The sequence below is a fragment of the Canis lupus genome, chromosome 13, assembly GCF_003254725.2.
Source record: "Canis lupus dingo isolate Sandy chromosome 13, ASM325472v2, whole genome shotgun sequence".
Lineage (NCBI taxonomy): Eukaryota > Metazoa > Chordata > Mammalia > Carnivora > Canidae > Canis > Canis lupus.
This window is the reverse complement of record NC_064255.1, coordinates 38254056-38280880: the sequence shown is the minus strand read 5'-3', so window position 1 is coordinate 38280880 and position 26825 is coordinate 38254056. Positions and strand designations below refer to the sequence as shown.

Genomic DNA, 26825 nt, shown 5'->3' with positions numbered 1-26825 from the left:
CTCCTGGGGGCTTCCCCAGTGCCCCTGCCCACCAACCTCACCCCCGCAGCAGCACCCTGTGCATGCGGCCCCATCAGGGGCCAGCCTCCAGTGGGCGGCCTACCACGTAGAGCATGCAGTAGAGGGCGGCGGGCCTGCCCCGGGCCTCCACACGACGGCACTGTGCCCTCACGGCTCTCAGGGGCTGGGCCAGGGACAGGGCCTGCCCTGGGGCTCGGCCACGCTCACCTTCCTCCAGGTCATTTCGGGCAGCAGCCTCCAGAAGGGTGACGCTGGGAGGGAAGAGGACCCGCTTCTGCGGCCTGCCACCGGGGGCCTCCTTCCACGGCCGCTCCCGGTGCCCTTTCTTGCCCTGGGCCTCCTTCTCAGCCTGGGCCCACATCTTCACCTGCTGGGCACGTCGCTTCTGGGCGTGCTTCAGCCGCTCCTGCGTGCTCATCCTGCCCACCATGGGCATCTCTGCCAGCAGCTCCAGGTGCTCGGCCATGGCGGGGGCTACCTGCCAGGGGGGCTGCACGGGGCACCAGATGGGGGAGCACAGGGGCCAAACTGGGCCTGTGCACTGGGGCAGCTGGTTGGACCAGCACCTTTGGGGGCATCCCCTTCCTAAGGCTCGGTGGTGCCCTCTGCCCCTGGCAAGGCTGGGTCACGAGGCTCCAGGCAATCCTGAAGGACACGGACCCCAGGCAGGAAGGGTAGCCTGCCTCTCAAGAGCCCTGGCACCTCAGCTGCTCAACGGGCAGGGCCTCACCTCCCTCCTGGGGTCAGGGTGCACCTGTGGGAAGCACCCCAGGACCTGGCCAGCCTCAGTCCAGGGTCTGAAGCTAATTACCCAGATAACAAAGTTGCAGTGTCCTGGTACTTCAGTGAGGGCAAAGGGAGGGCAGGGCAATGGGCAGAGGCCCCTGGGAGACCTTGGGAGTTCCGGAAGCCCCTTCACCTTCCAGGCTCAGGATCCTGGGTGGGGCCGGGGAGCAGCCATGCCCTGGCCTTCCCTCCCCTCTCCCACCAGGGTCAGTACATCAGTGCTAACAAGGAGGTGCAGCCAGAGAGGCCAGGGCAGGGTGTGCCCACAGAGTCCCGGGGTCTCAGCCCCCAGTGCCCCAGTGTGAGCCGGTCTAAGCAGCCAGAGTACCAGGGGCACGGCAGGCCTGGCAACCACGTCTCCCGGAGGGCCTGCTTTCGAAGAGCGGTTGGTCAGGCTGCAGACAGCAGGCGGCTTGCACTAGCCTGCAGGGGAGGAAGAGGAAGCACATCACGGGTGGCTCCGGCGGGGAGGCCAGCAGGTGCGAGCTCGCCCTGCCCCAGGAGGCCCGGCTGCAGCGCACAGCCACACTGTGGGACAACATTCCCGGCCGGGGCCTGCTGTGCCCAGTGCTGGCTCGCACGTGTGCCCGGGAAGGGCCAGGCGGCGCGGTGCAGGAGTCGGCAGGGCCGCAGGCGCAGGTGGCAGCGAGCCTTCCCCTGTGCTGGCCTCGGGGAGATGTCTGCAGCCTCTCCCTGCCACCGGCTCTGGCCCGGGTCCCTACGGCGTCCCTGACCGTCTGCCCCCAGGCCGGTGGGCACAGGGTCACCCTGGCCTTGGGCCCTCCCGGGGCTGCCTGGAGGGCTCTGCACCCTACACCAGAGCCTGAGCGCCTCTGCAGGACTCCCCTTCCCTCCCAGCCACTCCCAGCCCCCCAGGAGGAGAGGCTCCACACGCGCGCTACAGGGCGTGACGTTCCCGGGAAGCCGACCCGAATAACCCACTCCAAGGGATCATAAGCAAGGAGCAAGGCACACACTCAGTCTTGAGCCATGGGGGGGGGACCCACAGGAGAAGTCCCCCCCACAAGGAAGGAGCCCCCCCCATAGGCCAGGGCTCCCTGGAGAGTGGGCTCACAGGGTCGTAGGGACCGTTTCGCTTCCTGAAGACGGGCACCAGGACCAAAGCCAACTCCTGGCTGTGTTTAGCCAGATTTAGGGGGCATCATCCAGCCCGTGACTTTACAGATTAAGGGGTTCTGATACCACGTCCGACGGAGAACCACCGAAAAGAGCACGCAGGTTTTGAACTGAATACACGTCTTTTGGTTTACTCATCCTGAAGGCCATCCATGAACCTTCGTCACGAGGCAGGACCAAGAGCCTCAGCATCTCCCCCACCAACCCAGCCACAGTGGGAAGAACCAGGAGGTCCCCTGGTTTGGGTTGTGGCAGCTTCCAGGGGTCCTCAGCCTCTGACTCTGGTGGGCCCAGCCCTGACACCCTGGGTCTGCTCTGGGCCTCTTTAGCAGCACCCCTTGCTGGAAGATGCCCGAGGGTAGTCTCCCCGTCACTTTGGGCAGGTCCTTGGGCTGCTATCTTCTCTGAGCCCAAGGTGACCCTAAGGAAGAAACACTACAGTGGGCACCCCATCTCAGGACAGTCTCTATCAGGGGGTGACACAGCGCCCAATGCCTGGCCCCTCCAGGCTCAGCCCAAGACTTCTGGGCCCCAGCCCCCGGGACCTGCCTGACGGCCTCTAGACCCCCTCAGCCGCCTCCTCCCAGCCAGTCCAGGAACAGCCCACAGGAAGTGAAAGAGCCGACCCTCAACGGGGCCACCAAGGCCAAGATGGCTTAGGGGAGTCCCACAAAATGGCCAGCACACCAACCCAGGCTGCAGGGGGGATGGCGAGGGAGGCAAGCAGGACCTCTCCCACCTTGTCCACAAATGCCCCCTAAGTCTCGCTGGAATGTCAAACAGAGAGAATCTAGGCGATGGCATCCAAGTCTCAGCTCCGTGCCCAGGTAAGTGGCACAAGAGCGTGGGACCGAGATGGGAGGAGCCACCTGCAAAGACAATGGCCACTGCCCCCCAAGCCTCTCAGCGCACACCACACACTGCTGGGAGCGTGCCGGGACCCCTGGCTTCTGGGACGGGAGGCCCAGGACCCGGACCCCAGCCCAGCGCGAACAGGTCCACGCTGGCCCGGGTGCTCAGCGGCCCCGAACATCCACTGTCACCACCTCCCCAGCACATCCCGGTCATGATCCCCGTCTGCTCCACAGGGACACTGTGCCCACGCCTCCATCCGAAGTCCTCTGTTAGACAGAACATAAGAGACTCCTAACTCTGGGAAACAACTAGGGGTGGTGGAAGGGGAGGAGGCCGGGGGGTGGGGGTGACTGGGTGACGGGCACTGGGGTGGGCACTTGACGGGATGAGCAAGTGTTATGCTATATGTTGGCAAATTGAACACCAATAAAAAATAAATTTATATTAAAAAAATAAAAAATAGGGATCCCTGGGTGGCGCAGCGGTTTGGCGCCTGCCTTTGGCCCAGGGCGCGATCCTGGAGACCTGGGATCGAATCCCACGTCAGGCTCCCGATGCATGGAGCCTGCTTCTCCCTCTGCCTATCTCTCTGCCTCTCTCTCTCTCTCTCTCTCTCTGTATGACTATCATAAATAAATAAAAATTAAAAAATAAATAAATAAATAAAAATAAAAAATAAAAAAAAATAAAAATAAAAAAATAATAAAAATAAAAAATTCAACAAAACAAAACAACAACAACAACAAAAAACAAAGTCCTCTGTTAGCCGGTCCACCTCATGCCCACATCAGCACCGTGTGAAGGTGAGCGACGGTGTAACGAGAATCTAGGCCTGCGAGGGGCAGTGAGTGTCACTTTACTCACCCATGGCCTTGTGCGGAGGGAAGAGATGGAGGCTGGAGGCTGGGGGAGCTCGGGCTGCCCACCCCCCACATGTGAAGCTCTGCTTGGCTTCCTGGGGGGGGATTCCTGTGACTTGCAATCAAAGAGCCGGTTTTATTTGTGGCATTATGTACAAGAGCAAAAAATGGGAGAACCCTAGACGCCTCTCGCTCTGGGAAAGTACATGTTCCCATTGTACAGAGTAACAAGGAAGGTGCCGGGACAGTGCCTGGGAAACCCTGGCACGGGGCCGACGCAGTCCCGGTTTGTCCGTCGGTGCAGACACAGCATGATGCCCCCATTCCGGGCCGAGCCAGGCCCCACCCCTCGTGCTCGCCCTTCCCGCAGACTGGCTCACCTTGGAAGACTCCCATGCCACCACGGCCCACTCCCTCACGGGCACAGGCCACAGGCGCCTCCAGCAGCTTCCCGAGCCGGCGGAGGTTGGACACCAGACACAGCACTATTTGTCCCGGCCTGTCTCTTTCACTAGAGGCCAAGCGTGTTGAGGGCACACGCCCCGTCCATCTCCTCAACCACGTGCCGGCACCTGCAAGAGGAGCCTTTGGTCAGAGTGTGTAAAGGGCTGGGGGGCCCCGGCCTGGCGCAGTGACGCTAAGGAGTGGACAAGCGCAGGCCCGAGGTGCCCTACGACCCACACCACGCAGTCAGGACCTGATGCCCGGAGACCCTACCACGGCCGCACCAGGTTGTGAAGGGCGGCCGGGCCACTGGGCGCTTGCTCTCCTCTGCCCCACGGCAGGCCAGGGCTGGGGACTGGGCTGGCAGAGCAGCAGGGTGCGCGTCGCTGCGTAGGGAGGTCGGCCGTGCTCAGGCCGGGGCCGTGGGCAGGAGGCCGTGGTCACAGGGCGCCCGGACAGCTGCAGTGTGGGGAGCTGGTGGCATGGCAGGTGGCACCTGGCACTGTACACAGGCCAAGGGACGAACAGATCTGGGCCATGGCCACGGGCACCCAGCGCCGGGACACCCTCCAGAGCACCCAGCAGCAATGGTACGGGCTGCCGGCAGGCCAAGGCTCTAGCAACCTCTATGACAGAAACACTGGAAATGACCTACCTGTTAGCAAAGGGCCTAATCAAGCAAGACCCCGAGGGGTTCGTGACCTTCCATACACCACCATGGAACGGTCACTAAGAAACGGTGTCTGTCCAGGGCACCCGGGGGCCTCAGTCGGTTCAGCAGCCGACTCTTGATTTCAGCCCGGGTCATGATCTCAGGGTTGTGGGATCAAGCCCCACATCGGGACCCCTGCTCAGTGTGGAGTCTGCTTCTCCCTCTCCCTCTGCCCTTCGCCTTGCTCATCTCATGCTCTCTCTCTCAGATAAATAAAAAAATCTTTTTTTTTAAGATTTATTTATTCATGGGGATCTCTGGGTGGCTCAGCGGTTTGGCACCTGCCTTTGGCCCAGGGCGCAATCCTGGAGTCCCGGGATCGAGTCCCACGTCGGGCTCCCCGTAGGGAGCCTGCTTCTCCCTCTGCCTGTGTCTCTGTCTCTCTGTGTTTCATGAATAAATAAATCTTTTTTTTTAAGATTTTATTTATTTATTCATGATAGAGAGACAGAGAGGCAGAGACACAGGCAGAGGGAGAAGCAGGCTCCCTGCGGGGAGCCCGACGTGGGACTCGATCCCAGGGTCCTGGGATCACACCCTGAGCCAAAGGCAGATGCTCAACTGCTGAGCCACCCGGGGGTCCAAATAAATAAATCTTTAGAAAAAAAAGAAATAGTGTTTGTTCAGTAAAAAAAAAAAAAAGGTATAAAGTCTGCATACGGTATGCTGCCTTTTGTGGAAAAAAGGAGTAAATAAGAACATATATTTATTTTAATGTATATAAGAACACAAGAAACACCAAAAAAGACCAAAAGTCACGGTGGGGTGCAGAGGCAGGTGGATGGGGAACACGCAGGTGGATGGGTCGCTCCTGCTGGCTTCTGAGGCACGCCAGGTAAGGCTCTCCTCAGCGCCTGCAAGTGCTGTTTCAGAAGAGCAGGTGTGCGCACTCCCATTGGCTGCCAGGGCCGACCTGGGAGGAACAGCACGGGCCATGCTCAGCTCCTGGAGCATCTTCTATCCTCAGCTGTCTAGGGTTTGGGAGCCACAGAAGCTTTCAGACAAATGATTGATGTGATCAGATTGGGGGTAAGGGGAACCTGACACTTGCCCACGAATGGACAGGAGAAGTCAAGAACAGGATGAGGAGGGGACAGGTTGTCAGATGCAGGGCAAGGGAGTGAGAGGCAGAGGAAGGAGGGCCCGCAGAAGCAGGTCTGAACAGTGTCCAGGCAAACTGGCACCAGGAAGCCCAGAAGAGAGCATCCAGGAGTGAGGGGCCAGCAGAGATACAGACGGGAGGACCAGCGTGACCACTGCAGGGAAGCAGGGGAGGGCCGTGCACAGTGACCGGGGAAACTCTGCTCCAACGCATGGCTACAGATGGCAGGTAACCAACTACCTGGAAAAACAGAGCAGGACCTCCCTGTCTCCACGCCCCAAAATCAATTCCGGGAGCGCCCGGGGGGCTCAGTCGGTTAAGTATCCGACTCTTGATTTTGGCCTAGGTCATGATCTCAGGGTCATGGATCAAGCCTCGCGTAGAGCTCTGTGCTGGCGGGGAGCCTGCTTGAGGTTCTCTCCCCCACTCTTCCTCTGCACCCCCCCTTAAATAAATAAATAAATATTTTAAAAAAATCAATTCCAGACTCATCAGAGACACAGCTGCAAGGAAAAATAAAGCCACAGGAGTATAAGAAAGAAGGGAAGAATTATCTGTGTAATCCCAGCACAGGGGAAAGCCTTTTCTAAATTTGACACAAAACCCAGATATGAAAAGACTGATAAATACGGTTGCACTAGATCTGCACTGAAGAAGAAAACAAACCAAACCAAAACCTCCAAAACCAGAAAACAGATGGTCAGCTGGACAAAACACATGTAATGCACATGGCAAAGTGGTCCTCTGGGCAGTCATGATGGGGCCTTGCAGCGTGGGCGAAGTGAAGACGGCTCCTGGGACAAAGGACACGGATCCCACTGGAAACATGGTCAGACACTCCAGTCCCCAATAATTACCAGCAGGACATGCGCCCGCACGGCACACAAGGCTGGAGCATTAAGCCCAAGGGTGCCAGCCTGGAGGATGCTCCTGGGGCTCTAGGGAAATGGAAAAGGCCTTGGACCGGGTACACCGTGTGGGGACAACTGCCCGGCCCGTGGACCTCCCACTGCATGGGTGATCCTTCTCAAAGGAGGAACCGTCTTGTCTTTTACAAGAGAAGGATAAGGAGACGAGCTCAGCAGAAGTCCCCGTGGACGGACATGGTGTGGACTCCACTTCCAGAGAACCTCGGCTGAGCTGGGAGGGAGCCAAGAGACAGGCTTGACCAGAGAAGCAGCATCGAGGGGGCTTCTGACCCTGCGCTCAATCCTCTAACTCTGGGCAACCTGGGTGGTTCAGTGGTTTAGCACCTGCCTTCAGCCCAGGGTGTAACCCCGGGGTCCAGGGATCGAGTCCCACATCGGGCTCCCTGCGTGGAGCCTGCTCCTCCCTCCATCTGTTTCTCTCTCTCTCTCTCATGAATAAATAAAATATTTTTTAAAAAATCCCCCAACTCTGAAGCCACCTCAGCCCCCTGGCCAGGAAGGGGGCACCCGGCACCCCCGTTCCTCACCGTGGCCTGCGGCCCCTTCCCCACTCCTCTCTGGAGTCTTCGCTGACACAAGCCATGAGCTGAGCCAACCCCCACCACCAGCCCTGGCTGCGGGCATCACCCCGTCGCCACACCAGGTCTGTTTCCCGGTGGCCTCAATTTCTTAGGACCAGCCTGCAGCTCTCTGCTCCTCAGTCGTGACCCCTTCTTCCGGCCAATGACCTCGTCCTCTGCCCCAATTATGCCCTTGAGCCTGTCGCCATCAGTACCTGTCCCCCCTCAAGTCCCCTCCGGCGTTTCAACCCAACATCCCACTCTCAGACCGTCACCTACCCCAGCGCGGTCCCAGCTCCGTCCTGCAGATGCCGACCCCATGCTGTCACGGCCTCACCTTCAGCTTCAAGCTGTGCTCAACCATCACGCACCCTTCCGTGAGTGCAGGGGCAAGCCCAGCCCGTCTAGCACCGCTGCCCCAGCTCTGAATGAACCAGCAGAGCCGCAGGCTGAAGTCCACACCTCAGACACGGGCAGGGCCATTCGGCAGAGGCCGCTTTAAGGCAACACCTTGCGCCATGGAACCATGAGGAAGGCAGAAGGGCCCACGGCGACCCCCAGCCCCCTAGCTGAGCACAGACAGGCCCATCAGGTGGCCCATCTCAAAAGACCCAGAAGCCCTAGCTGACCAGCGGGCCTCTGACACCTGGACGCAGTCTCCCCACGTTCCCATACCTTCCCCCTTCGATGGCAGCCCCCACCACCACCTCCTGGCAGTCTCCCTCTCTGTCCTGAGTGCTGTCCTGCCCATGGATTTAATAAAGTTCTCTCCTTTGTTCTGCCTCAGGTGAATTCTTTCACCACCCGTGGGGCCAGCCTGCACCCGACTGGGTCACCCCACATTTGGTGACCATGTAATGAGGAGACCCCACACATTCAATGGCATGAATTCTTCCAGAAATCGTACAGCTTCCTTGCCTCTTCTCCCTTATTTTCATGCTCAGCTGCTGACATGTTTCAAGAGAAGACAGAAGCCATGAGACAAGGACATCCACCTGCAGCCCCCGCCCCAGCTTCATCCCACTGCAAGGACCCAGATGCACGCCCCAGGACCCCTCCAGGACCGTCTTCCAGCATGAGCTCTCTCCTGCCTCTGGGTCCTTCCCATCAGCACAGTGATTACTCTAACCTAATTTAAAAAACAATAAATAAATAAATAAATAAATAAATAAATAAATAAATAAAACACATCATACTGGATGACACAGTAACGTTTGCTATCATTACTTCTATTCATATCTGTACTAAGGTTCTAGCCACTGCAACTAGGCAAGAGAAAAAACTAAGTGGAATGAGGATAGGAGGGGTACAAAAAACTCATTATTTGCAAATGACATTGTGTATGATAAAAAACCTGAAAGACCCTATAGAAAAGCCACTAGGACTAATTAAAACAGCAATATTGGCACATACAAAGTCAACATAAAGAATAACTGTATTGGGCAGCCCGGGTGGCTCAGCGGTTTAGCGCCGCCTTCAGCCCGGGGCATGATCCTGGAGACCCAGGATCGAGTCTCACGTCAGGCTCCCTGCATGGAGCCTGCTTCTCCCTCTGCCTCTGCCTGTGTCTCTGTGTCTCTCATGCATAAATAAAATCTTTAAAAAAAAAAAAAAAGAGGGATCCCTGGGTGGCGCAGCGGTTTAGCGCCTGCCTTTGGCCCAGGGCGCGATCCTGGAGGCCCAGGATCAAATCCCACGTCGGGCTCCCGGTGCATGGAGCCTGCTTCTCCCTCTGCCTGTGTCTCTGCCTCTCTCTCTCTCTCTCTGTGTGACTATCATAAATAAATAAAAATAAAAATAAAAATAAAAAAAAAAGGTAACCTTTAAAAAAAAAAAAAAAAGAATAACTGTATTTACAAATGCCAGCAACAACTAGACAATGAAGCTTTACGAAGCCATTTATAGTAACATAGTATCCAAAATCATCAATGTCTAGGAATAAGTCTAACAAAAGAGGCACAAGACTCATACACAGAGAACCACAAAATAACAGGACGCACCGTGCTTGTGGGTCACAAGGCTCAGAACTGCCAGCCTGTCATTTCTCCCCTCTTTGAAGGTCCAACACAATCCCAACCAAAATCATAGTAGCTGGGGATCCCTGGGTGGTGCAGCGGTTTAGCGCCTGCCTTTGGCCCGGAGCGCGATCCTGGAGACCCGGGATCGAGTCCCATATCGGGCTCCTGGTGCATAGAGCCTGCTTCTTCCTCTGCCTGTGTCTCTGCCTCCCTCTCTCTCTCTCTCTCTGTGACTATCATAAATAAATTAATTAATTTAAAAAAATTTTAAAAAAGAAGAAACAAAATCACAGTAGCTGTATTTGGAACTCACAAAACTCATTCTCCATTTTATGTGAAATGCAAAAGGCCAAGAACAGTCAGGACAAGGTTAAAAATGAACAAATGTGAAATGCTCATGCTACTCTGTAACAGAACTTAATATAAAGATTGGTAAAACTCTCCGGTATTGGCTTAGAGGCAAATGCAACCAATGCAACAGAGGAGAGTCCAGAAACAAACCCACTAAGGGAAGACACTCAATTTGTGACACTGAAGAGCAGCAGAAAAAGAACCTTTTCAATAAATTGGACTGGGTCACTTGGATAGCCACATGAAAAAACAACTCATCTTAACCCCTACCCCAGGTGTGCTGCACATTTAAATGTTAAAGGTGAAGCCATATTCTACAGACTGGACACCAAAGCACAGTCCACATATCACAACTTGACCACACCACACTTAAAAAACTTTTGCTCCACAAAAGACCCTGTGAAGAGGGTGAAAAGCCAAACTAGTGACCGGACAGCACGTCTGCAAATCACAGGCCAAAAAGGACTTCTCTCTGGTTCACATAAAGGACTCAAAACTCAGCAGTAAAAAACAAACAATCCAATTAGAAATTGGGCAAAAGGTGTGAGCAGACATTTTACTGAAGAGGATATACAAATAGCAAAAAGAAAAAGAAAGAGAAAGAGAGAAGAAAAGAAAGGAAAGAAAGAAAGAAAGAAAGAAAGAAAGCAAGCCCATGAAAATCTTTGACAGCATCAGCCATTAGGAAAATGCAGATTAAAACCACAGTGAGAGGGCAGCCCCAGTGGCGCAGCGGTTTAGTGCCGCCTGCAGCCGGGGACCCAGGATCGAGTCCCACATCGGGCTCCCTGCATGGAGCCTGCTTCTCTCTCTGCCTGTGTCTCTGCCTCTCTTTTGCTCTCTCTGAATAAATAAATAAATAAATCTTAAAAAAAAAAAAAAAAAAAAAGACCACAGTGAGGGGGACACCCGGGGGACTCAGCAGTTGAGCGTCTGCCTTTGGCCCACAGTGTGACCCTGGGGTCCTGGGATCGAGTCCTGCATCGGGCTCCCCACATGGAGCCTGCTTCTCCCTCTGCTTGTGTCTCTGCCTCTGTGTGTCTCTCATGAGTAAATAAATAAAATCTTAAAAAAAAGAAACCCAAAACCCACAGTGAGGCATCACTGCATACCTATCAGAATGGCAGGGGTCTCATACGTTACTGGTGGGCACATAAAACGGTGCGGCCACTCTGGAAAACAGATCAGCAGTATCCTAAAACCACTGAGCATGCGCTCACCACGTGACCCAGCAGCTGCACTCTCAGGCATTTGTCCCACAGAAATGGACATTTACATCCACACAAAAACTTGTACATGAACTTCACAGCAACTTTATTCATAAGAGGCCCAACCTGGAAATAGCCCAGGCCTTCAATGGCAAGTAGTTAACCAAACTCCGGTCCACCCACATCATGGAGCACTCTTCAGGGATGAAAAGGGTCATCTATGGATCACACAGCCTGGATGGCTCTTGAGGCCTAGGCTCCTCCCTCACAGCCACCCGCTGCATGATTCCACTTATACAGATCCTTGATGTGGTAAGATTGTGGGGTGGGGCGTGCGGGCAGAGGAAGGCGGTGGCCAGGGCTGCACAGGGCAGCACAGAGTCCTTGTCATGGAGCTGTTCTTTCACTTTGACTCTGATGGTTACACAGATCTACACGGTTAACAAGACTGCACAGAAATAAATGCACATAAAACTGGTAAAATCTGGGATCCCTGGGTGGCGCAGCGGTTTGGCGCCTGCCTTTGGCCCAGGGTGTGATCCTGGAGACCCGGGATCGAATCCCACGTCAGGCTCCCGGTGCATGGAGCCTGCTTCTCCCTCTGCCTGTGACTCTGCTTGTGACTCTGCCTCTCTCTCTCTCTGTGTGTCTCTCATGGATAAATAAATAAAATCTTTAAAAAAAAAAAACTGGTAAAATTTGAAAAGGTCAGTGGAATGTGTGCAAGTCAGGGTCCTAGATGCCTTCAAGGGACTGGCAACTTGTGCAACAGGACAGTCTCTCTGAACTATTTCTTACAACTGTAGGAAAATCTACAGTGGCCTCAAAACTGAGTTTCAAAATAAAAGGAGTGAAAAAGGAAGGCCTAGTGTAGGGAATGGTATTGGCAATATATAACTAGCAAGTGATCTAGAAAGAACTACAAAAAAGCGAAAGGAACCCTTCCACCAAACACGGCAACGGGCCAAGACCGTCTGCTACTGCCTCACCTCATCCACACGCTGCCACACAGGGGCCCCAGGCCCACAGGCAGCAGAGACTCATATTAGTACACTCCCCGCCAGTGGAGACCCATGGTGGGTAAGGCGCAGAGCAACTGGGAGCACCCCAGACTGCCCATGGTATACGTGTCCCCCACTAGCCACCCCACTGCAGGCATGACCCCGAGGGAGATGCGCCAGGGTCCTGAACTGAGCTGCTCCAGGGGCATGGCTACACAGGACGCTCCCAGGGCAGCTGGCCACCTGTGCTGTGGGCTCAGTGCTGTGTCCACGTCCAGCTCCCTGAACCTTCAGGAAACACTGCTCAAGTATTAAGGGCATGAATGGCTTCCCAAGCACCTGGCCTCATGGGCAGTGGGGAACCACCAGGATCATTCCAGGAGCAGAATGGAAGGGATCAGCTGTCACATAACTGCCACTTGGCACAGCATCAGAACGCACTTTCAGAGACCAGCCCTACGAGGCTAGAGGGATTATCATCCTTGCTCACGGCCCGGGTGGCACAGGACTCCCAGGAGAGGAGCCATATCCACAGTTTCACAGCTGTCATTCCAGGTTCACATGTGTCTCACAGCCAACACAGGAATGGGGTTAATGACCTCCTACTCCAAAGGGTCCTTCCTCCATGCCCTGATCTCTCACAGTGCCGTATGCCTGTCCCTCTGTCCTTCTGCCGGCCTCCTACCATCGGGTCTCAGGAACCCCTTATGGGCAGCCCCTTGGTGGACTGGACTCTAATCCTGCCTACACTACTGCCTGGGACCTCCTACGGTCCCTCCGACTCCCCTGGGCCCAGCCTCCACCTCCCAGACACCATACTCCCAGGAGCATCCCCAAGAAGGGAGTGCCCGCCCTGGGAACGGCCCTGGCACTGGCCACCCGGCTCCACGGTTCAGTGACCCTGCCACCACAACCGTCACCAGGGCAGACCTCGGCTCCAGGAGGCCTGCCTCTCCTGCTCATCCATTCGTCCATTCGTGTCTTCTACAAGTAGCAGTCACTCAAGGGAAGGGCGGTAGATGGTCAACACACCCACGAGGTGCCATCTTGTGGGCAGCAAGGAGCATCCAGTCCAAGCGAGGGCCAGTGGCAAGACTCTGAGGGAAGACACGAGAGTTTAAGAACCGGGAAGCAGGTGAGAGCAGGAGTGGGGAGGCCCACGGCACCGCGGGCCTGGTGCCCACCAGGTCTGCACCTTCCACAGCCTCCCGCCTGCCGGCCTGCTCCAGCCAGGGCTCCAGCTTATCTCTGAACCGCAGCCTGGGACCAGAACCCAAGGCCCCGCGAGGCCGAGCTTCACCAGCAGGCCTGCTCACCACCCGGCCAGACACCCGCCCCCCCACCCGGCCAGGCTGGATCTCACATCAGTCCTGCGAGCCCAGTGCCTGGAAGGACAGGCTCCCACGCAATTCCCCAGGGTGTCGGGGTCCCCTTTGAAAGCCCTTTATGGTGAGGACTGATACAAACACAGAAAGCGCAGAAAAGGACACCGCGAAGGCCACGTGGGAACCACCCACCCGCGCGTGTCCGTGTCCACGCAGGTCTCCTCTGCGCACATCCACACGCGACTTCCACACGCAGACGCAGGGGTGTGGCCGCCCCAAGGTGCGGGCTCCAACCCACTCTCCCCGTGGGACACCCAACCGGCCTGGCCACACCGGTAAAGGCCATGCCCTGCATGGGCAGTGCCACCACCGTGACAGGTCCACAAAGATTCCCGACTCCGTTCCCCTGCGCCCACACGATGCAGCACTACCTGCGGTGGCTCGTGGCCAGCTCGTCTCTAGCTCTCCGGCCCTCGACCCGGGCCCAGCCGCCGCCTCCCTAACACCCCATGGGGGCCGCATCCTTCCCGGGGGGCCTCAGTGTTCCAACGACTCCCGTTACCCTAGAGCCATAGAGCCAGAAATCGAGGCTATCCTGGTTTCTGACCTACAAAAATGCACTCTCACTTGGCTCAGTTACAACTGCCAGGTGATGGGTCCGTGAGGGGATCTGCGGGTGAGGGCCCGGGGCCTCGCGCGGGCACTAGTCAAATGCGTGGACCACACAAGGCACGGGCCACAGGTGGGCTCCAGCAGCAGTGCCCCCAAGGGGCCGGAATCTGGGACGGCCTCTCCCCAGAAATCAGGAGGCTCCCAGCCTCCTCCCCCATGTTCTTTTCCTTTGCCATCCCGCTCCAAAATAAAGCTAATAAACAGCAAGGTGCCAGGGGCCTAGGCACCCTCATGAAAAGCCAGGCTGGAGGCATCTCCATTTGAAAGGAGGCTCATCCCTAACTGAAGAGAAAAGTCCACACTAAAAAAAAAAAAAAAAAAAAAAAAAAGGAAAGAAAAGCCCACACTGTCCCATTTATGCGTGTCAGCCTAGTTACCCCAATAGGCCAGGACCCCATCATGTAGATTTGGAAATTGAGGTCTGTCTGGTACAAGGCCAAAACCACAAAACTGTAATCCTGGATCTGCTTGGACTCAGAATGTGCTCCCCAGCAATGACCCTGGGCACGGAACAGCACTGAGGAAAGCGGGGGGCGGATGTAGACAAGGGACGCGGACCACACAGCCTGAGAACGAGACATGTGCGGGTGCAAATGACCAACTGAGCACCCAGGTACCCACAGTGAGGGGCGTCAGAGAGGAAGGCATTCATGAGTACACCAATCCCTGCAAGTTGCAGGGAAGGGCGGTGGGAGCCCCTGAACAGAGAGGATGGCAGAGGAGGTGTCCAGGGAACGATGCAGGTCAGGAAAACCCAAAGACACGACAAAGGGGACAGGTAATACATGAAGCAGCACAGTCCCTGAGACCCGAAAGCCAGCCAGGAGTCCCGTTCCCCTAGGGGTGCAGGCCACTCAGAGGAGGAGGCACAGCTGTGGTCCGCCTGGCTCTGCAAACAGAAGGACCGAGGTCGTCTCCAACTTCTGCAGTTTTGCAGTGCAGGATGAGGAACCGCGGCCCCGAGTAGACGCGGCCTTCTACCAACCTTGCGGTGAAAGGTGACGGCGTTAGGATACGGATCCTGACGACTTCAGTCCTGAAAACAGGACTCAGAGAGCCACGTACCAATGTTCACATCATTCACACTAGCTAAAGAGCAGAACAACTCAAATGTCCACGGGCAAATGAAAAGATTAACAAAATGTGGTCTCCACACTCAGCCGTAGGAAGTTAGTTCTGCCCCACGCCGCAGCGTGCGATCAAAGGACACACAGTGTGCGATTCCACTCACAAGAGGGACCTAGAGCAGGTAAATTCACAGACACACACAGACTGGAGGTTGTCCGGGGCCGGGGCCTGGGCGGGAATTGTTTAAAGGGGACAGTTTGGTGTTTCAGGTAGTTGAGAGGTTCTGCTAATGGACACTGACAGGCTGCCCAATACTGAATTGTTCCTAAAAATGGTTACAATGGTCTATTTTATGTTTTTTTTTTTTTAAAGATTTTATTTATTTATTCATAGACACAGAGAGAGAGGCAGAGACACAGGGAGAGGGAGAAGCAGGCTCCATGCAGGGAGCCCGACGTGGGACTCGATCCCGGGTCTCCAGGATCATGCCCCAGGCTGCAGGCAGCGCCAAACCGCTGCACCACCGGAGCTGCCCTGTCTATTTTATGTTATGGACATTTTATCACAATTATGGGGGAAAAGAGTAAAGGCACACAGGTGACAAGAGGCGGGAGGCTCCAGCACCTCTCCTACCCTCGCAGGAGGCCGGGCTGGGCTGAAGCAGGATGGAGATCCCGCAGGCAGAGGGAAGCTGCCTAAACAGCCTGTTTGCCACAATCATGTGACTGGCAGGGAAGCTCGTACTTTCACCCTAAGACCGTTCTAGGCTTCCTGTGAGATGTAACAGGTAAGTAGCTCATACTTAACACTTTTTTAAATGTTTTTTAAAGATTTTATTTATTTATTCATGAGAGACACAGAGAGAGGCAGAGACCCAGGCAGAGGGAGAAGCAGGCTCCACGCAAGGAGCCTGACGCAGGACTCGATCCCGGGTCCCCAGGATCGCGCCCTGGGCTGAAGGCAGGTGCCAAACTGCCGAGCCACCCGGGGATCCCCCTCATCAGAGAATTCTAACTCATTATTTTGAAAACTGTAAACTAAGAGAGAACGGGTCACCTTTCTTTTTAATCCTCTTGAGAGATGTTTTTGTGTTTTGTTTTCATCACCGCAAGTGTGCTCCTTAGTCCCCAGCACCGTTCACATTTCCTCCCACCCAGCTCCCATCAGGTGACCATCTGTTCTCTTCTCCTGTATAAACTGTACCAAATACCTGATGTGGTAAGATTTTTATTAATCACAAGAAAAGACACCTGGACATTGTGCCACACAATGGAGGAACAATCATCTTATATCAAGTAGTCTTTTTAAACAATAAAAACTAAATAGAATCTGATTAAAGTTTGATTCAACTACCAGTCTTTGGAAATATGGAGGACAGAGAACACATCATATGGCATCACAGAGGTGCAACCAGAAAGTTCCATAACATGGGAAACTATAAAAACAAGACACCAAGTTTCTTCAACAAATAAACTGCGGAAGAAAAAAAAAACAATGGTTGGGGAACCTGTATGTTTAAAAGGGTAAGAGATATGTACCTTTTTTGGATCCAGATTCAAATGAATCATAAAATACAGAACAATGACATTTATGAGACAACTAGAAATTTGAACACTAATTATATTAAGAAATTATAGTTAATTTGTTCAGGAATTGTGATATGTTTTTAAAGTGTTCCTTCTAGGGATCCCTGGGTGGCTCAGTGGTTTGGCATCTGCCGTTGGCCCGGGGCGTGACCCTGAGTCTCAGGATGGAATCCCACGTCAGGCTCCTGTATGGAGCCTGCTTCTCCCTCTGCCTGTGTCTCTGCCTCTCTCCCCTGTGTCATAAGTAAATAAATAAGTAAGTAAGTAAGTAAGTTCCTTCTAGGGGCTCAGTTGTTAGAGCCTGTGGCTCTTAATCTCAGGGTTGTGAGTTCAAGCCCCATATTAAGGGTAGAACTTAAAAAAAAGTATCCCTTCTAGAAACAGATACAAAAATACTTACAGAGTAAATAATATATTTGAAATTTCCTTTAAAATAATATAAAAGATACAGTTGGGGCTCCTGGGTGGCTCAGTCAGCTAAGTGTCTGCCTTCAACTCAGGTCATGATCCCAGGGTCCTCGGATCGAGCCCTGCATCAGGCTCTCTGCTCCGTGAGGAGTATGCTTCTCCTTTCTCCCTCTGTCTGCCCCTTTCTCTCTCTCTCTGACAAATAAAATATTTTTTTAAAGACTTATTTATTTATTTTATAATAGACATAGAGAGAGAGAGAGAGAGAGAGAGAGAGGAGGGAGAAGCAGGATCCATGCCGGGAGCCCGACGTGGGACTCGATCCCGGGACTCCAGGATCGCGCCCTGGGCCAAAGGCAGGCGCTAAACTGCTGAGCCACCCAGGGATCCCCTAAATAAATAAAATCTTAAAAAAAAAAAAAAGACATAGGTGAAACAAAACTGGTATGAGTTGACAATTGTTGAAGTTGGGTGATGAGTATGTGGGGAACACTGTATTCTAACTACTTGTATGGATGTTTGAAATTTTCCATTATCAAAGAGAAAAAAAAGTTGATTTCACTTGGGTAGACCATATGCTGGAACATAATTCAAGATTCAGTAACTTTATAAGAAATGAAAACAGGAAAAAAAAGAAAAAGAAATGAAAACAGAGTATGTTCACCAACCACAATGGAATTAAATTAGAAGTCAATAACAAAAATATATCTAGAAAAACTCCAAATATTTAGAAGCTTAAAAGTATGCTTACCCTACAGGCTAAGGTAGAAATCAAAATGGAAATTAGGGATCCCTGGGTGGCGCAGCGGTTTGGTGCCTGCCTTTGGCCCAGGGCGCGATCCTGGAGACGCGGGATCGAATCCCACGTCAGGCTCCCGGTGCATGGAGCCTGCTTCTCCCTCTGCCTATGTCTCTGCCTCTCTCTCTCTCTCTCTGTGACTATCATAAATAAATAAAATCTTTAAAAAAAAAAAATGGAAATTAGAACATATTTTGAGCTGAATGAAAATGAAAACATACATATCAAAATATGTGAAATAGGGATCCCTGGGTGGCGCAGCGGTTTGGCGCCTGCCTTTGGCCCAGGGCGCGATCCTGGAGACCCGGGATCGAGTCCCGCGTCGGGCTCCCGGTGCATGGAGCCTGCTTCTCCCTCTGCCTGTGTCTCTGCCTCACTCTCTCTCTGTGACTATCATAAATAAAAAAAAAAAAAAAAAAAAAAATGTGAAATACAGTTAAAGCAGTGCTTAGAAGGACATGTTTATCTTTGATTGCTTAAGTAAGAAGGTCAAATCAAGGACCTAAGCTTTCACTTAAGAAGCTAGAAAAAGAGAGGAAAATTAAACCCAAGTAAGTAAAAGAAAATACTAATAAGAATAAAAAATAATGAAATACAAAATAGACAAAGAGGAAAATATTGAAACGAAAAGCTGCTCCTTTCAAGGGCTCCTGGGTGGCTCGGTGGTTGAGTGTCTGACTGTGGCTCAGGTCATGACCTCAGGGTCCTGGGATCCAGTCCTGCATCCGGCTCCATGTTCAGTGAGGAGTCTGTTTCTCCCTTTCCCTCTGCCTCTCCCCAACTCATGTGCATGCCAGCACTGCCACCCACTGTCTCTCAAATAAATACAATCTTAAAAAAAAAAACTGTTCTTTTGACAAATCTCAATAAAATTGATAAACTTTTACTAAATGATCACGAAAGGAGAAGACAGGTGCCTGAGTGGCTCAGTTGAGTGTCCAGCTCCTGGTTTCGACTCAGGTCATGATCTCTGGGTTGTAAGATCAAGCCCCACCATGAGTCCCACACTCAGCGGGGAGCCTGCCTCAGAGTCTCTCGCTCCCCCTCTGTCTCTACCCCTGCTCATGGATACACGCTTTCTCTAAAATAAACAAGTCGATCTTTTAAAAATATATAGAAGACAGGCAGCCCAGGTGGCTCAGCGGTTTGGCGCCACCTTCAGCCCAGGGCCTGATCCTGGAGACCCGGAATGAAGTCCCACATGGGGCTTCCTGCATGGGGGCCTGCCTCTGCGTGTGTGTGTGTGTGTGTGTGTGTGTGTGTGTGTGTGTGTCATAAATAAATAAATAGATCTTTAGAAATATATATACAGAAGACAAAAATTACCAATATCATGACTGAGAAAGGGGGGTACAGACCTTACAGACCAAAAAAATGATAAAATAGTAGTGTTCTGAACAATTTATGACACTAAATTCAATACTTTAGGTCAAGGGGCAATGAACGAGAGTCCACTGACCAAATCTGGTTACTGTTACCATAACTGAAGTTTTATGAGAACATAGCAGTACTCATTTGCTTATGTATTGTCTATGGCTGCTTTGTGCTACAATGACATAGTTGAGTAGCTGCAACAGACACCACTTGGCTTAAAAAATTTACCATTTGGCCCTTTATAAAAGAAAAATTGCCATATTTCACTTAAATAGGCAAATTATCTGAATGAAACAAATTATCAAAATGAACTAAAGAAGAAACAGAATAAAAAAAAAAAAAAAACCAGAATAGCCATATACCTATTAAATTAAATTTGCAGTGAAAAACTTTCCGAAAGGGACACCTGGGTGGGTCAGTGGCTGAGCATCTGCCTTTGGCTCAGGGTGTGATCCTGGGGTCCCGGATCCCAGGTCCCCTGCCTCTCCCTCTGCCTATGTCCCTGTCTCTCTCAGGAATAAATAAATAACATCTTTAAAAAAATAAAAAATAAAAATAAAACCCTTAGTAACCTTCAATATGGGAACTAGAATATATTTAGCAAGGTTGTGAAATACAAGGACAATATGTTAAAATTAACTGTGTATCTCTGTACCACCAACAATCAGAAAATGTAAAATGTTCATTATCATTCACAAAATTATTATACAAAGTACGGGATACTTTCACACCCCCTTCAAAAAGATAAAGCCTAATCCACTTTTCCTTCATTATGGGTTGGACTTAGTTATTCCTAACAAACAGAAAACAAACCAAAAAATGTCAGAAACTGAATGAATAGAAAACAAGCAAACAAAATGGTCATGTATAACTTATGAGATTAGACCATAAGGCGATGCAGCCGCCTGCTTGCCACGTCCTGGATCTCTGCTGCTGGAGGAAATGAGCGGGTCTACCGTCTACGCAGTCTGGGAGAGGCTCAGGCTGAGAGCTCCTGACAATAGCCCGGGGAGGGCACCGCTTCGGAGCAGGCCCTCCAGCCCCCATCGAGCCCCCAGAAAATGCAGGCCTGACCATCCTGTTTGCAACCACAGGAGACCCTGATCCCTAAACGAGGGCCACCGGCTAAGCCACTGTTGAACTCCTGACCTACGGCAGCTGCCAGATAATGAATGCTGTTGTCTCAAGTCACTGTATTTTCGGGTGACGTGCTGCCCAGCAATGGACAGGCACAGACGTGAACACGGAGGAAAGGGAAGCTCCGTCAGATGGGAGCTGGCGGCCGGCAGGGGCCGCCCCGCTGCAGGGACTCAGCGCCGGAGCCTGCAGCGCCTCCTCGCTGCCCCGCCTCCTCGCTGCCCCGGTGGGAGGAAGGCCCAAGGCTCCCCGGCTTGCCGCGGCGCCCACTCCCCACTCGCGGACCTCACGTGGGCGCGGCCTCTCCCGGCTGCCCTTCGCGCCCCCTTGGCGCACACTCCCTCTCTAAAGAAAAAGAATAAAACTTAAAGTGAAGTCCTCTGGGGCGCCGGAGTGGCTCAGCTGGTAGAGCATGAGACTCAACCTCGGGGCTTGGGAGTCGGAGCCCCAAGATAGGCAGAGAGATGGACAAATAAATACATTTTTTTAAATAAGTAAAATTAAGTCTTCTGAGGCTCTAAATAAACCCCGGGGCGCCTGGATGTTGAGTCAGTTAAGCATCTACCTTCAGCTCAGGTCATGATCCTGGAGTCTCAGGATCCAGGGGCATCAGGCTCCCCACAGCAGGGAATCTGCTGCCTCCTCTCCCCCTGCACGTGCTGTCTCTCTCTATCTCTTTCTCAAATAAATAAATAAAAACTTTAAAAATCAATCAATCCATTAATCCCAAGTTTCCTATGTTCCCTAGACCAAGGTCAAATTGTGGGCCATTGTTAAAAAGTGTCCTAAAGACCCTCCTAGGATTCCTGAAGAATTTAACATAGTTACCCAAACTTACCTACCTGGTCTCTCAGATTTTTATTAATCAGGCCACATGTTATTTGTGAGGGCCAGGCCAAATATCGGATGAAGCTAGCCAGGAGGAGACATCCGGAAGGGGCTTTACAGAAACAAAGCCCTAACTTTGGGCAAGAGGCAAGATTACAAGGTGGAAGTCTCCACAGAGCAATGACGGGAGCTTTTCCCGAGCCTGTTGACTGGAACGAACTCCGGGCTTGTACACAAGAGCCTGATGAACCTGTTCATAATTACGATCCACTCCAAATGTCTTTAAAGAAAATTCTGGTCTTCCTTTAGAGGCTAGATCCACCCGGGGAGCCCTGAACTCCGTGTTTACTAACAGGCTGAACCGGGTCTTTCTGCTTTAAAGAGACCAGGAAAGAGCTAAGTCAATCTAGGTTGATCCGGCAAAGCACATCACTCACAGGCTAGACGAGTCAACACAGAAGAAAGACCAGTAAAATTCTTAATTTTCAACTCCAGACACGAAGGCCCCCAAACCAACCAAACCCCTCTAGCTTCTGCTGTTATTGCAAAGAGCCAGGCTCCGGGTAAGAAGGCTGCTAACCCGCTCGCGTGCTCCAGCCAGCCCCTGAGTGTCCTCTGAAGTCAGGGCGTGACCCCGGAGTCCCAGGGGCCCGGGATGGAGTCCCTCGTTGGGCTCCCCGCAGGGAGCCTGCTTCTCCCTCTGCCTCGGTCTCTGCCTCTCTCTCTCTCTGGGTCTCTCAAGAATAAATAAATAAAATCTTTTTAAAAATTAAAAAAAAAAAAGAAAAGAATGAAAACGTTAAGTATGGTGCTGGGCATGCTATTGCAAGTCCTTCTGAAGCCACTGAGACAGCGGTCTGACCTCTGGCTACTTCCACGCACAGGCTGCCCCATCCCCTTATTCTAGCTTGTACCTCAGCCAACAGTAAAATCATAAACATTTATACCAAAGGTTGGCTTGCCTTTGGGGTATTCTATGACTTTGGAATGTTATCTACAATGGGGATAAAATTTAAAATGGGTCCTATGTCCAAAATAGCATTACACGTTACACTTTGGTTGGCTGCTCTATTATTGAGTTTCCTGGGCATTCCACACTCGGCTCCCTGGAGGCCAAAGGAAATCACTGCTGCTTCCATCAAAAAATGCTGCTCTCGAGGAAACCAAGAGCCAGATCTCTGTCATAGTCCAAAGGGATGTTCTCCCAAAGGACATTTAGAACAGTTGACAAGAGATATCCAAGAATTGGCCCCAGAGATGAAAAACAATTTTGGAGGGGATCCCTGGGTGGCTCAGTGGTTAAGCGCCTGCCTTCGGCCCAGGGCGTGATCCTGGAGTCCCGGGATCGAGTCCCACATCGGGTTCCGTGCATGGAGCCTGCTTCTCCCTCTGCCTGTGTCTCTGCCTCTCTCTCTCTCTCCCTCTATCTGTGTGTGTGTGTATGTGTGTGTGTGTGTCTCATGAATAAATAAAATCTTAAAAAATAAAAAATAAAAACAATTTTGGAAATCTAGTAATTTGGGGCTCAATAAGAACTCTAGTTTGGACCAAATAACAATCCAAAAAAAAAAAAAAAACCAATCCAGCCCTACCAGAAATTCTAAAATTTGCATTAAACCATTGGTCTACTAACAGAATGACAGTATTCATGAACGAATATTGGTGGGGAAATAGAAAAGAAAAGCAAAAAGTGCCTATTTTGCTTTTCCCACCTGTCTGAAGTATAATCCAGGGAAACCTGTTCACATACGTGTGGATTTCTGACAGCTTTTCCCATCTAAAACTAAACACGTTTTAGTCATGGTTTGTATGTTTTTTCACTGGAATGAAGCTTTCTCTTCTAGACAGGTCAATGCTGCTTCTGTGACTAAAATTCTGTTAGAAAAGATTACCTCTACTCAGGGAACCCCTCTTAAATGTCTTGGTGACCAGGGAACTCATTTTACTGGTCAGGTGGCTTTGACAAATCCATGCTGCTCAGCAGTTTCACAACACTTTGACTACACACACCAACCTGGATCCTCAGGGTTAGTTGCACTAACAGCACTATTAAGACTTCACTGGCAAAAAAAAACAAAACAAAAAAGACTTCAGTGGCACAGTCTGTAGAGACCCTCTAAACACCTTGGCTAAAAGCACTGCCATCAACCCATCTAAATCTTGGATCCACTCCCTTGGGAACTCATAGATTCTCACCCTTTGAGGTAGTCACAAGACATCCAACGCACTTGGCTTCTCCCTCCTTTGACCCACAGTTGATAAAAGGAGATATGTTTCGATACTGTAAAGGCCTAATTACTTCCATTAAAAGTAGCCATGCTTTGGGCACTTGGCTGGCTGTCAGTAGAGCATGTGACTCTTGATCCTGGGATTATAAATTCAAGCCCCATGTTGGGTGTAGAGATTACTTAAAAATAAAATCATCAAAAAAAAAAAGTAACCATGCTTTAATAGAGCAACCTTTTCACAGTACTTTCGCAGGAGACAATGACCTAAAGCATCACACAGCAAATTAGATTTTATCTGTTGAAAAAGACTTTTCAACCTCTCTGAAACAGTCCTTATCAGGTACTGCTAATCACCCTTGTGCCACCAAACTCTGAGAAATAGACTCTTGGATTCATGAGATCCATCTAAAGAAGCAGGAGAGCCTGACTGGCCCTGCACAACACCTGGTAACCTGAAGGTAAAGAGCTCCCACAACTAAAGCAGACGACATCTGACAAGACAGCTTTCCCAAGACGTCCAGACTAGGCCCCTGGACCTTTTTCTCACTGTTGCTTCTTATTTCTCTTTCATGGAAAGACAAAGCCCTTGTCTGCATTTCCCAAGCTCTTACAAAAGGGGTAAATGAGGGGCACCTGGGTGGCTCAGCGGTTGAGCCTTTGGCTCAGGTCATGACTCCGGGGTCCTGGGATGATTATGGCCTTTTGGAAACAACCTCATCATGATCTCATGATAAATTAATTTTTCAACTGCTTTTTCTGAAAGGTTAGAAGGCTCAGAATTCACAAAAGTCTTCTTTCTTTCTTTTTTTTTTTTAATTTATTTTTTATTGGTGTTCAATTTACTAACATACAGAATAACACCCAGTGCCCGTCACCCATTCACTCCCACCCCCCAAAAGTCTTCTTTCAACGGAAATATTCACAGACTTTATATTTTTATCCAAATTCACAATCCCTGAATTTGCAACCTTATAGGCTGTATTATCTGTAACACACTTGGTTTCAAACAATTCTTTTGAGATAATAATTATTTTCAAACATCTTTGGAGTTTTTCTGTTTTGCACAAAATTCATCAGCTATTGCTTCATGTTTATACCTGCACTGTATCTTCCCAAATGAACCTGGTTAATTCTCTTAGTGTGCTCTTGCAGTACCCACTATTCTGCTTCCATAATTTAAGTGGAGACTTCCAGGAGGCACACATGACTCTGGGTTTACCTTTGTGGGAAGAACCCTCCCCTCCTAAGTCTGAATAATTGCCCACAAATATTTCAGTTGGCTACTTTCAGACCTAGAGTCCTGGCTTAGAACCATTATACAATAGAGGCGCCTGGGTGGCTCAGAAGACTGAGCGTCTGACTCTTGGTTTCAGCTTAGGTTGTGATCTCAGGGTCCTGGGATCAAGCCCTGTAGAGCCGTGTCAAACCCATCTGTCAAACTTAAAAAAGAAAACAAAAAACAGTGTACCCAATAAGGTGATGCTGGCTCTGTGCTTCAAGATGATCTCCAACAAGTAAGACCTTGATAATTATAGACTACAGATGGGAAGTGCCTGAGAGTTTTCCCTCCTAACCTTCCTTGATACCCAAATGTGGCCTTAAATGGTTCCCAAATGCTGTGCAGGTTCTTTCTTGCCTAGGACATGACAACTAGGAAAGGTCCTCCCTGGTACTGCGGGGCAAAACCAGTAAATATGGAGAATCTGCCTCTTGATTAGTGATGCTTTGAAACAAAGATTTTTTTTTTAAAGATTGTATTTATTTATTCATGAGACACAGAGAGAGAGGCAGAGACACAGGCAGAGGGAGAAGCAGGCTCCCTGCAGGGAGCCCGATGTGGGACTAGATCCTGGGACCCGGAGATCACGCCCTGAGCTGAAGGCAGACACTCAACAGCCGAGCCACCCAGGTGCCCCTCAAAGAAAGATCTTAATCAAAAGGGGAAATGTAAAGATCAATAAAAGTAAACTTAGTTTAGAACGCAGCCCCAGGCCAGCAGAAGACCTCTGGACCTTCCAGTCCTTATTCAATTCCTCACCCAGGAGGAAGAGACAGATCTAGCACAGTGGATGCTACTGTACCACCCTACCCAGAGGAAGGTTGTCTTCTCCCCCTAGCAACAGCCCAGCCAATGAGAAGCCACTATACTTAGAACTCCCAGGTTAGTCCAATGGGCTTTCAGTTTACAACAGCCCTTCCTAACTCCCCCTTTCCTCTATAAAACAGCTTTCCTCTGCTTTGCTCTGTTCCTCTCCTTCACTCTGCAGACCTGCCTGTCTGGGATTGCAGTTCTCTGCTGTACCCAAATAAATGCATTTTTGCTAGCAAAATAAATGGCAGTTTTACTTTTAAGGTTAACACAGAGACCTAAATAATTATAGAAATATACCATCTTCTATTCTATATTGTTAAAATGCCAAATCTCTCCTAAATAGACTTAAAGCTTCAATACAATCCCAAACAAAATCCCAGAAAGCCTTTTGGAAAAACTGACAAGCTACTTCCAAAATTTATATAGAACTGCTCTGGGATCCCTGGGTGGCACTGCGGTTTGGCACTTGCCTTTGGCCCAGGGCATGATCCTGGAGACCTGGGATCGAATCCCATGTTGGGCTCCTGGTGCATGGAGCCTGCTTCTCCCTCTGCCTATGCCTCTGCCCTTCTCTCTCTCTCTCTCTCTCTCTATCATAAATAAATAAATAAATAAATAAATAAATAAATAAATAAATAAATTTAAAATTTATATAGAACTGCTCTATATCTTGAAGAGCCAAAATGATTTGGAAAACAGAAGCCATGTTGGAGAATATACACTACTTGATCTCCAGACTTATTATAAAGCTATAATAATCAAATCTGTGGGAATATTAGCATAAGATCAATGAATAGAATAGGAAATCCTGAAATATCTATGTTGTCGATTCATTTTTTTTAAGATTTGTTATTTATTCATAGAGACACAGAGAGAGAGAGAGAGAGAGTAACAGTATTTCTGGTATCTAGCACAGGGATTGGCATATGACTGCTTGCCATCTGGTTGTACACGATCATGAGCTAAAAATGGCTTTTACATTTTTTAATAATTGTGAAAGATGAACAGCCTGGGTGGCTCAGCTGTTTAGTGCCACCTTCAGCCCAAGACCTGATCCTGGAGACCCAGGATCGAGTCCCACATCAGGCTCCCTGCATGGAGCCTGCTTCTCCCTCTGCCTGTGTCTCTGCCTCTCTCTGTGTGTCTCTCATGAATAAATAAATAAAATTTAAAAAAATAATTGTGAAAGAAAATATTTTGTGACACATGAAAATGATATGAAATTCATATTTCAAGGTCTAGGAATAAAGATTTGTTGAAAGAGAATATCCACATGTCTATTTTCTGTGGCTCCTTCTACACAAAATGGCAGATGGAGTAGTTG

At 50.7% G+C, this 26825-nt stretch overlaps 1 protein-coding gene across 6 annotated transcripts in view; it reads right to left on the bottom strand.

Annotated features, from left to right (window-relative positions):
* The window catches only part of PPP1R16A (protein phosphatase 1 regulatory subunit 16A), a 35382-nt gene that overhangs the window by 4488 nt on the left and 4069 nt on the right, over positions 1–26825 (bottom strand). For 2 of the 6 annotated variants that reach the window (XM_025450749.3, XM_025450750.3), the window contains exons 2-4: positions 12915–13081; positions 4040–4231; positions 229–1230 (exon numbers count right to left, since the gene is read on the bottom strand). In XM_025450749.3, coding sequence (XP_025306534.1) covers positions 229–487 — 259 coding nt within the window. In that variant the 5' untranslated portion in view covers positions 488–1230; positions 4040–4231; positions 12915–13081. Of the gene's footprint in view, positions 1–228; positions 1231–4039; positions 4232–12914; positions 13082–26825 lie in introns of those variants that run through there. The other 4 variants (XM_025450751.3, XM_025450748.3, XM_025450752.3 and 1 more) reach the window with 2 other exon arrangements.